This window comes from Oryx dammah, unplaced genomic scaffold (assembly GCF_014754425.2).
Source record: "Oryx dammah isolate SB20612 unplaced genomic scaffold, SCBI_Odam_1.1 HiC_scaffold_2, whole genome shotgun sequence".
NCBI lineage: Eukaryota > Metazoa > Chordata > Mammalia > Artiodactyla > Bovidae > Oryx > Oryx dammah.
This window is the reverse complement of record NW_024070186.1, coordinates 198,180,043-198,191,243: the sequence shown is the minus strand read 5'-3', so window position 1 is coordinate 198,191,243 and position 11,201 is coordinate 198,180,043. Positions and strand designations below refer to the sequence as shown.

Below are 11,201 nucleotides of genomic sequence, written 5' to 3'. Positions count from 1 at the left end.
CTGCGCCCTGCGGGGCCAGCTGACCCCCTGCCCAGCCTGCTCCCAGCCTGCTCCCAGCCGCGCCCCGCGGGGCCAGCTGACCCCCTGCCCAGCCTGCTCCCAGCCGCGCCCTGCGGGGCCAGCTGACTGTCAGCACCCAATGGGGGGCCTCTGTGTCAGGCCTGAGAGCCTAGTGGGTCCGGCCACGCCGCCCAAGGCGAGAGCTGTGGGCGCAGACCCCAGGGGCTGGGGGAGCATGGCCCAGAGGGGCACGGGGGAGCTGGGTGCGTCTGCCGGCGGACGGGGGGGGCCGCGGGGGGCCTGGGCGGGGCGGGCGCTCACCGGGGGCGCCCCTCTGGAAGTAGTTGTAGTATTGGGACACGTAGGTCAGGATGCTCAGCCGGTCGGGCACCTTCAGGGCCACCATGTCCTCAGCGTCCAGCAGGGCCGGGATGCCCAGCTGCTCCTCTGCCACGCGGAAGGCCTGAGGGAGGGCGGTGGTCAGCGGGGGGGCCGGGAGACCCCACCCCTCCTTGGCCAGACCACCAGCTACCCCCGGAGGAGGGGGACGGGCCCGAGGCAGCAGAACGGCCCAGAGCCCAGAAAGGTCAGGTTCTAGTCTGTGGTCTGCTCAGCCTGCGTGGGCTCCCTGGCCTCGGTTTACCCGTCTGTACAATGAGCATCACACCCCGATGACAGGATTGAAGGAGCCAGGGGCTGGTCCGGGCCCTGATCCTCAGGGACTCCAGCCCGTCACCGTGGATGCCCCTCAACGGTCCCCCACCCCCGAATCTGTGTACCCCTGGCTGACACAGGCCTTACAGGTCAGGGGGCAGCTTTCTCCATGGGAGAAGCCCTCCCCAGGCCAACTGGGACCTGTGTCCTTGGAGCCAAAGCTGGGGGCAGCGGGAAGGGCACTGGCAGGAGGGGCTCCCCGCTGGCCGCGGCCTGTGCGTCTCCCCGCCCCACCTCGGGCTGCCTCCCCTGCCCGGCTGTGTGCTGTCGGGGCTCCTCCTGCCCGCCCAGTGGGCTCCCGTCTTTGCACCCCATTCCTCCTCTAAACGACCACGACTCCCCCAGTCTCTGTGCATCCAACAGGCTCCTGGGCCCACAGACCTGCAGCCCCCTAGCAGTGACGGCCCCTCCACGCCAGATACAGAGGCCTCCACCGCCTCTAACTCCTTCAAAACACAGGCGGGATCTGGCTCCTCCGGCTGCCCCCCTGCCCTGCAATGACCCTGTGGCACCAGGGGCAGCTCCCAGCACAACAGCCTTCAGAGAAGAAGCCAGGTTCTCCCCACATCCCGGGCTGCTGGCCCCTCCAGGCTCCTCCCTCTGCTCCAGCCTCCCCTCCAGCTCTGTTCCAGCCTCCCCCTCCGTCCCTGCCGGCCCCGCCTGCCGTCTCCCACAAGCAGGGCACCCTCCAGCCCCGGAGCCTCCCCTCCGCAGCCCCCGTCCCAGCCTCAGCCAGGGAGGCACGCACCTCTTCCCTGCGGCACCCACACACACGCCCCCCGTGGTCAGGTGGTCTAACCACCCTGTCACAGCCCGTGTGTCCCATTCCAAGCTGTGCACGCGTGGCTGGGGAGGGTCTGAAACGTGGTCAGTGCCAGAGGAACTGAAAATGCCGTTTCATTTCATCTCGATTAAGTGACGTTTAAATTCCCATCGCTCGCGCTGAGCGGCGGCTGCACCCGAGCCGGGCCCGCCAGGGAGCACAGTCAGCACAGGCCAGTGCCCTGGCATCAGCGGGCAGTCAGGAGCTCGCTGAGCAGTGGTCGGGAGGGGTCCACGGTGGGAGGGCCAGGCAGCAGTTGATGCCGTTAGCCTGGGAGCAGGCCCATCCCAGGGCCCCCGGGAGCCCTGTCCCACCCACTCCCCCTGCTCTGTCACGGGTGGGAAGGAGGGTCCAGGAAGAGGGACTGGGAGGGCCTGGCTGCAAGATCAGGGGCCGCTCTGGGAGCCGGGGTCGCCCCGCACGGGCTGGCCCTTCCCCTGACTGCCTGCGGGCAGCAGCCACTCTGAAGCAACCCCTGGGGACGTTGCCCCATGAGGGCCCCTGGGACACGGGCTGGGGAGGCATGAGTGGGCACTCACCAGCTTGTTGTTCTCGTAAATGTTTTCCTTCCTGAGAGCATCGAAGTTTCTGGAAAATAAGAACACTGGTGTTCAAAGCAGCTCAGGGTCCAAGAAAGGAGGAGCCAGAAGGGCTTGGGGAGAAGGGGGAAACCAAGGCCAGGGTGGGGGCAGGGAAGGAAGCAGGTCGCATGGTGGCCGTGAGGAGGGCAGGGCTCTGGCCCAGGAGGCCGTCCAGCACCTGCACTGACCTGGGCTCCGCGGCCCACACGGGCCCCTGCTGCAACCGTGACCTCTCGCCCTGCGGAGGCCGCGCCCGATCACCACACCGCCTGTTAGGTGTGGCTGGAAGCAGGCCCCGGGCGGCAGAGTGATCAGCCTGGCCAGGCCCCCACTCAGGGTGGGCGGCCCCCTGGCAGGGAGCTGGGGGTTCCAAGAGGCAGCGTCCCAGAGCGAGTAGCTCCACGGACGGAGGTGCGCACAGCCCAGTGGTCAGGGCAGGCCAGGCCCTGCGCCAGCTCCGCGCTCTTCTCGCTCCCTGTATGAACCAGCGCCCCCCGTGAACGCTGCTGTCCTCGGCTCCATACAAACACCGCCCCGCATCTGCAGATGCCGTCAACACCCCGCTCACAGGCAGGGACGTGGTAGAGAGGCTCCGTAAGTGCCCGAGGCCACAGAGCAGGATGACAGGGCCAGAGCCGGGCCGAGACCCCAGAGTCCTGGCGTTTGAGGTTGCCCAGCCGTCCTCCTAAGTGGGCAGACCCTCCAGGCTGAGAATGTCAGAGAGCCCCCATGCCCACCCCCACCCCGCACTTTGCCGCCAGTGTGCAGGGGCCCCAGGCCTGGCCTGGAGAGGCCGGAGCACAGAGATCACTCCAGAAGGGGAGAAGCATTGCGCCAGCTCCAGGCTGGGCCCAGGACTCCGCGCAGCACCGCACGGCACCTCTCAGAGGACGGTCCAAGCCGAAGACACAGCCGGGCCCCAGCAGGCAGCTGGCCCAGGCCTGGATGCTCAGCTGGGTGGCCCGACGCCTACGGGTGGCCTGGTCACATACAGGTCCGTCTGGCTGTCCACGTGCTGGGCGGCAGCCTCACCACTTTGGGGTGAACTGCTGTGGAAGCCTCGGGGCACAGGAGAGAGCTGAGGGCTGCACCCCAGTGCTGCCCGACCCGGGCAGGGCCCTCTTCTTTTGGGGCCCCACCTAAGAGGGCGACCGTAGCTGCTCACGGCCACCTTGAAGCTGGGGAGGTCACAAACGGAGAGGAGACCCTGCAGCCACCTGGCCAGGGAGTCCCTGGCTCCCAGCCCTGACTGTGCACTGACCCCCTGACCCCTGACATTCTGGAGAGGCCTGGTACACAGATGAGGAAACTGAGGCCGGCCCTGGGCCACATGTTGAGGGGGGCGGCCACGGGCTTCTGGGCTTCCATTGCTCTGCCCGGCTCCTTGGGACCCTCCGGTCTCTGCCTGGACCCCCACCTCCCAAGTAACCAGTCCCAGATGTGAGACCACCCAGGAGAACAGAGGTGCTTTGTGCCCGGGATAGGGCGGCCAGCAGACCTGTCTGCGGGGACAAATGACGGCAGGGCAGGAAGGCGGGCGTGGCGGCCTGGCCTCCCCTCCCCTGCAGTCCGTGGCCGGAGGACTGGCTGGGCTCCCGGCCAGGCTGGCCCTTCTGACCTCAACATCTGGGGGCTCAGGAGTCCCCCCCGGCCGCTGCCCCCAGCCACCCCTTTGAAAGCCCAATCTCTTCTCCAGACCTGCCCTGGGTCACTGACCAAACTGGCCACATCCTCAGCAAGATGCTTGGTGCCGCAGGGCAGGATAACAAGGTCTGTTTTGTTTCCAAACAAGCAGAAGAAGGAAGCCCTCTGCCCGCTGTGTTGGCCTCGGTCCACCCAGGGGGCTGCAGCGGCTCTGTCCTTCGAGGTGGGGGGCAGCCAGCTGCCCACAGGACCCTGTCCGCCTGCAGACCCGGAGTGAGCGTCTCAGAACCCAGGGCAGGTTGGGACACCCACGACTCGGGGCCAGCCCCGCTGAGCAGGCTCAAGGTGTGCCAGCCAGAGGGTGCAGAATCGCCCTTCCACTCAAGTTCCAGGCCACCACCCTCAGCACCAAAGCCAAGCTGCCTCCCCGGCTCCCTGGCTGGGCCGGACCACCCTGGCCAGTCCCACAGACCATGCCCCGCCCAGACCCGGCTCTCTCCAAACTCCCTGTCTCCTGCCTCCGGGCCTCGGCCCACGCTATTCCCTGCGTCCAGAGCGCCCCTTCTCCCAGAGCCTGAGCTCATGGCCCCCTCAGCAGGAGGTTCGGCTGGCATCGCCCTGGTCTAGCGGGGTGGCGGAAACGCCGGAGTCAGTGGCCTTGCAAACCCTTTCAGAGAGCGCCAAGGAGCACCCAGCCCAGGCCCAGCCTCAGCCTTCCCCCAGCAGGCGAATCCCCGGTGGGATGGGCTGAATTATCCTCCCCCAGGGGCTGTTTGGAGCCCTAACCCCCACGACCTCAGGACACGGCCCTGCTGGGAAGCGGGGACTTCACAGAGAGAATCAAGCTAAGTCAGCGAGGGCCCTAGCCCAAACGCCTGGCGTCCTTCTAAACGGGAAACGTGGACGAAGAGAGGCCCAGAGTGGAGGCTCGCAGAGCAGACCGCATCCGCCTGTCCAGGGCGGAGGCCCAGAGGGAACCAGCCCCGCGGACACCCGCCCGGGGCTCCTGGACGGGCCGGTGGGACGGCTTCCTTCTGTACCTCAGCCGCCTGTTTGCAGGACCTTGCCCAGCAGGCCCTTCGGGCTGATCCCTCAGTCTGACTCAGGGAGGCCCGTCACCAGCTCGTGTTTCAGTTCAAGGCCTCGAGAGGTCAGAACCTGCACACCTGTGGGCGGGACCCGGAGCACCCCCACTCCCAGGTAAATCAGACATGTTCCCGGACTTTCCCATCGGCGCACTGCTTAGGACTCTGTGCTTCCCCTCTGGGGGTGGGGCACGGGTTTGATCCCTGGTTGGGGAAACAAGATACCACAAGCCACTTGTGGCCAAAAATAAAAATAACCTCAGTAACGATAAAATCACGGATGTTCCGCTAAGACTCCAAGGCACCTGCCTGGGGTCAGCACACAGCTGGTGCTCCATAAACGCTGCTGACGAGCTCCTCCGTGCAGTGCTCGCTGAGCGAGGGGCCCCCTGCGGCATCTGTTCACCGTTGCACACTGGCTGAATGAATGAACTCACTGGGTCTGCGTGCCCTACCCTGGCTGGCACCCAGCCTGGCAGAGTGCCCGGGCACGCACAGCCCCTGCCCCCCACGGCCACAGCTGAGCAGGGCTGCTGACCTCCAACGCCCCGGGGGCTCTTGGCAGTGCGTCCCCCTTCCAAATTCCTGGAGGGCTGACCTCACACTGTTTATTTCCTGGAACTAAAAGCAGCTGCGTGGGGGTGGGCTCTGGGGCTGGGGTGGGGGGTAGGGAACGCCAGAAGCAGAGCCTCTTTTCCAGGTGCCTCCAGCACATCTGGGGCTAATCCCACGGGGAAGGGAAGCAGAGAGGGGGACAGACGGACGGACAGGCTGAGACACAGACAGAGGGACACAGAGGCAGCGAAGCACCCCGGGAGGAGACAGGAGAGGCCACCGGGCAGCAGAGAGCGTTGGGGCGGGGGGAGCTGGTTTGGGGCCAGAGACACCAAGGCAGACACCCCGGAAGAGGCCGGGGGAGGGTGGGCAGAGCTGGGGGGCTGGGGCGAAGAGGCAGCCAGGGCGAGGCAGGGAGGGGTCCCCGCGCGCGGGGCTGGCCGCAGGACGCCCCCCTGCTTGCCGTCCGGCTGCAGGCCTCCCCCAGGCCGGAGCAGACCAACCCCACCTGAGCAGGCCCAGCCAAGAGGGGTCAGCCTGGGGCTCCTGCAGCGGCTGACAGGGGAGTGGGGCGGGGGTTCAGACCCGAGCCTTTCCCCACAGGTATCCTGGAGAGCCAGCCGGAAGGCGACAACAGGGCCGGGCTACAGCTCTCAGGGAACAGCCAGGGCCGGTCCCCAGGTGGCTTCCTGCTGACCACAAAGCCCGCACGGGTGCGGGGTCAGGGGAGGCCATCCCATGCCTGGCCTGGCCCCTCCGCCCTGGCCCAGTGATTAGCTCTTGAGTGGGGGCCTCTGGGACTGGGCCTCCTGACCCCCCATGACTGGTGAGTCTCCCAGAGCAGCCAGGGAGCACCCCCACCACCGCCTCTGCTTCTGGCCCAGCCTGATAGGAGCTGCAGGGAAAGGTCAGGTTACCCCCCATGGGACTGTGGGGTGCGGGGGGCACCCCGTGAGTTTGCATAGCGCCCTACTCCCTGACTCCTGACCCCTCCAGGGCTCCCACAAGGCAGGGGGCTCCAGCGGCCCACCCGCCCACAAGGCCCTGGAGAAGGAAGCCCTGCCTCTGGGAAGGGCTCCCGCCCTGGCTCCAGGCCCGCCCGCCTTCCTTCCGGCCTCCTGGAGTCTTGGTCCCTCCAGGTCCAGCCCCACAGGTTTACTGCCCGGAGGCGGAACGGGTATGTTTACTTTGAGCCTTTCCTGAGCTCACCTGGCTGGGGGGCAGGTGTGGCGTCACTGGGGAAGCAGACCCTGCAGGCAGGCACCTCCAGGCCCACCTGTGAAAACTACAGCTCCAGGGTGGGCTCGGCAGACAGGCTGGGGGCAGGGACAGCCCTCTGGGTGAGCCTGTCTCCCCACCCGCAGCACACGCTGCACAGCTGCCAGGGTGCCTACGGCGACCAGCGCAGGGCACACGGGAACCCCAGGTCCTGCTGGGCAGAGCTGCCGTGAGGACCCAGCAGCAGGCAGCCGGAGCACCGCACTGGCGGGCTCAGCGCCCACTCCTCCAGAGCTGTGCTCCTCTGCTGGGCGCCAGGAGGAGACAGGCAGCAGGAAGGCCTGAGAGGAGATACAGGGAAGGCCTTCCTGGTGGCAAAGCCAGGAGATGCAGAGACAGGATGTCCACTTTCCTGCTGCCGGGGGTCTTCACAGGATGGGGGGAGGGGGTGAGTCTCACCCAGGTCTGACCAGGGAGGACAGCCATCCTGCCCCCCTGGGGGCCGGCGGGGCGGCTCAGAGCTTCTTGGGGAGCCCACCCCCTTGCCCAGAGGCGTGGCCGGAGCCAGAGGTGGCGGAGGGGTGCTTAGGGCACAGACAGAGGCCCGCGACGCACGTGGGCCCACGCTCATGGGATCCCACCAGTTAGTATCTGTGGAGTCCCTTCCAGGCCCCTGCCACATACGGGAGCCTGACGCATCGCCCACGGCTGCCGTGACAAACATCCGCAGATGGGGCGGCTGGGAGTAACAGACGTTCACTCCCTTCCACGCTGGAGACGGGAAGTCCAACATCAAGGTGCCGGCAGGGCTGAGCTCCCTGCGGAAGCTCCGCGTCCCTCTGGCCTCCTGTGGCCTTCCCCGGCTGCAGCCATGTGCCTCCACCTGCCTCTGTGGCCACGGGCTGCCTCTGCCCCGTCTGCTCCTCCCAGGCGCCTGCAGAGCCCTCTCCGGGCAGCGACAGTCATGCCTGCTGGGCCCCCAGCACCAGCCACACCTGTTGACCTCCAGCTGCGTGCTGTTAGCTGCTAACCTCCTGGCACGTGTGCCAGATACCGTCCCAGGCCCTGGGGACACAGCAATGCATAAAGCAGACACCCCCACCCCCTGAAGCTGGAAGTCCGTGGGGGCAGGTGACGGGCACCAAGCCAGCAGGAAGGGGCTACGCCATCCCGCATGCAGGGCGAGGCCTCCTCCTCCCCCAGCGGCCCTGCCCCACCGTCACCGCCTCCTGGAGCTGCCTGGAGCTTCTGTCCATGTGCCTGTCTGCTGTCTGTCTCTACATCGCTCCCTGCCTGTGGCAGGGGCCAAGATCATCTCGCACAGTACACAGTGCTGAGTATACAGCAGGCACTCAATAACGGTTATCGGAACTGCTGTATGACACCAGCTTGCGCCAGGACGCAGACACACCCACATGTGCACGCCTGTGCTCACCTGTGGGCAGTGCATGCTGGGAAAGGCTTGCACGCACAACACACACACACACACACACAAAGGCCTCCACCCCCAACTCAGCTGAGCACAGTTGGGCACTCCTGGGGCTCGGAAAGGCCCAAAATTTCCAGTTACACCCAGGTGGTGTCCTGAGGCTGCGGGGCTGGCAGAAGGCTGCGCCCGCTGGTGTTGTCACCAGTGGCAGACTCCTCCCGCTGACCCTTCCAGGTTTCCTGGGCTCAGTCACCAGCCAGCCTTCCCCAGGACCCTCCCTGCCCCAGCCTCCAAGATCCCAGCCCACCCCTCAAAGCCCAGGTTCAGGTGTTCAGTGTGGAACACTCGCTGCATCCCCAGGCCGGGGCTGGGGGCAGAGAGCGCGGCCCACCGGCTCCACACATGCATTTCACAACCCCCGGCTGCAGGAGGAAACCCTTGCGGGCCTCTTTCTTAAGACCAGCTTCCCTCTAGAGGGCCTGGGGACAGTCCCCGGGGGTACAGTGGACATCTGGGTGCGGGGAGAGGGGGGGCACGTGCCAACCCTGGTTCTGCTCTGTCCCAAGCAAGGATGCCTCCTCCCTGGGCCTTGGTCTCCGGGTCTGTACAGCAGACCCCTGAGGGCAGCACTTACGGTAGGAGGTGCAGCCTCGGGCCTCTCCCACCTGCGGGCTCCCTGGAAAACCCACTCCACCCCTCTCTGGCTCCACCCACAACTACTTAGGAGAACTTTGAAACACCCTGCTTTCCCAGAAGGCATCTTCTGAGGACACCCTTCCCGAGCCTCCGTCTGGCCAGCCCAGGCACCCGCCCGGGGAGCTTTACTCATTGTGAATTCTCACGATGAGAGGGCCCAGGGCCTCAAGGCACAGAGCTTTGTCCCAGCCAGCTGGGTCCCAGTCAAAGAGTGTTTGCTGAGTGCGTAACAGATGGAAGGGCCCAGAATGGGGACAAGGCCTGGCAGCAGGGCAGGGTCCACTCCCCAGTCTCGGCTCTGAGACTCTCCTGGGGGGAGATGACCTCGTCCCCAGACCTCCCCACCGCCCAACACTCCTGTCTCTGGCCCTATCACCCTAGGGTACTGAGGCCTAGCCAGTGGGACCTGGACCCGGGTGGTCTCAAGCCTTCGGCTCTGTTGGCCCCTCCCCTACAGTGACCCTGGGCTGCATTCCTAAAGGTGCCTAATCAGGCTCGGGGAGGGGCAGTGCCCCGCAGTCAGTCCGGTCAGTAAGGGCCCCTGATCTGGTGGCTAGGTCTCAGGACAGTGGGGGGTCTCAGAGGGCCCGGAAGGGCAGCTGTGCCGGCCCTTTCCCGGGGAGACCAGCCAGGAAGGCTGGCTGTGGCCAGAGCCCAGGCCGCTGGCCTGAGTCACAGGCTTACTAAGCCAGCGGGGGCGGCCGGAGGTCCTGGCTCCGGCCCAGCTCCACTTGGTGGTCGGGCAAACTGAGGCCGCTGGGGGCAGCCTGCGGAGCGTCCCGCCGGGCCGGGGGTCCTGACCGCAGCCCACTGCCCCGCGCCCGGCCCGAGCAGCCCGGCCTCGGTCTCCTCGGCGGCGCGAGAGCGGCGGCGCACTCACATGAGGTCCGGCCGGTGGCGGTGCAGGATGGCGCAGAAGGCCAGGCCGTCGCGGAACGACGTGGTCATGTCGGTGATGCTCACGTCTCGGTAGCCCTCGCACTGCTGCCGGCACCACTGCTGCAGAGCCTTGATGGCCGCCATGCGGGCGGCGGTGTCCGCCCTGCCGGCGCCGGAGCTCGGACAGCGCTTCCGGGGGGCCGCGGCCCGGCCCGAGCCCGGGGGGCGGACAAGAACCCCGATCCCGAGCGGTGGGAGGCCGAGGAGCCGCGGCCGAGGAGCCCCGGCAGGACAAGAAGCCGGCGGGAGCGCGGCCGGAGCCCGCCCGCCTGGCCCGTCCCCCGGCTAAGCCACGCCCCCTACCACCAGGTCCCGCCCTCCAGGCCCCACTCCCCAGTCAGGATCCGTCCCCGGAGAGGCCCCGCCCCCGGGCCCGGCCGGGCCCCGCCCCCGCCTGGCCCTGCAGGGCTTCGGCCCGAGCAAGCCCCGCCCACATGCCCCGCCCCTCGCCCCTCCCTCCCGGGGTCCGGCGGAGGCGCTTCGACGCTTTCTTTCCAGCCCCCTCCCGCACCCTTCAGTCGCGGAGACTGAGGCTTGACCCGGGTGCCGCCAGGCGGGCCGGCCGGTGGCCCCCACGCCCTCCCGGCGCTCAGCAGGAACGGCCCTCGCATTTCTGGCCTTTGGAAGGACTTTCCGATCCGGCCTGCCTTGCCGGCGGGCCCGTGAACCTCCCGGATACAAAGAAGAGGCAGCGGAGGCCGGGGGAAGGGGCGTGGTGTCGTTGGCGGGTCTGCTGCTGGGGCGACGTCCGTCCTCCAGGAGTCTCCCTGCCCGAGACCCCTGGAGGGTCTCGGTGTTCTGGTCTGTGTCCCAGTTTTCCTCTACGAGCATCTGAGCCCCAGGTTATTAAGGAAAGGGTCCCCGTGGGGACCTCAGTTACGGGGCTGCTCCCGGCCGTCCGCGTTCTCTGGGAACCCTGTCTGTATGCAGGAGGACAGCCAGCTAGAAACACATCAGACATGTGCGGCGACCCCACCCACCCGGCCGGGCCCAGGGCTTGTCCAGACAAGGCTGCGGCGGGCAAGAAAGAAGGCCGATAGAGGCCCAGCAAGGGGACAGGGAGGCTTCTGTGCCCACTAGAAGGAGTGGAGACAGCCTTCCCGCGCAGAGGCAACTCCTTTCTACGACTGGGCCCAGTGGTGGTGAGCTTCCCATCATAAGGGGCAAGCAGGTACTAGACAGGGAGCACCGGTAACCTGAGCCGGTGGCGGCTGCCCTGACCGGCTGGGGTTTTCCGGAGCTGGGCTGGTGCTTAGTGCTAGAACCAAGTGGGTTTTCCTGACCCCAGGGCAGAATTTAGAGCTGGAAAAGCCAGTGAGGCAGGGGAAGGCCAAGGCCACAAAGGGGCGGTCATAGGGCTGGACAAGGCTGGGGGCTCAGAAGGAAGAGGGAGGTGGCCGGAGTGCTGACTCTTAGGAGCTTAAGCGGTCCCCTGCCTGTGTGGCTGCCTCTGGGGACAGTGGCGTGGCAGGCAGCATGTGCGGAGTGTCCCCTTCAGCACCTCACAGAGAGTGCGA

The 11,201-nt window shown here is 67.1% G+C and overlaps 1 protein-coding gene across 2 annotated transcripts in view; it reads right to left on the bottom strand.

The window, feature by feature from the left end:
- MICALL2 (MICAL like 2) overlaps positions 1-9,941 on the bottom strand; it is a 19,162-nt gene extending 9,221 nt beyond the window's left edge. For both annotated transcript variants that reach the window (XM_040231823.1, XM_040231832.1), the window contains exons 1-3: positions 9,626-9,941; positions 2,077-2,125; positions 322-463 (exon numbers count right to left, since the gene is read on the bottom strand). In XM_040231823.1, the coding sequence (XP_040087757.1) occupies positions 322-463; positions 2,077-2,125; positions 9,626-9,768 (334 nt within the window). In that variant the 5' untranslated portion in view covers positions 9,769-9,941. The remainder of the gene's footprint in view (positions 1-321; positions 464-2,076; positions 2,126-9,625) is intronic.
- Between the last annotated feature and the right edge of the window lie 1,260 nt (positions 9,942-11,201).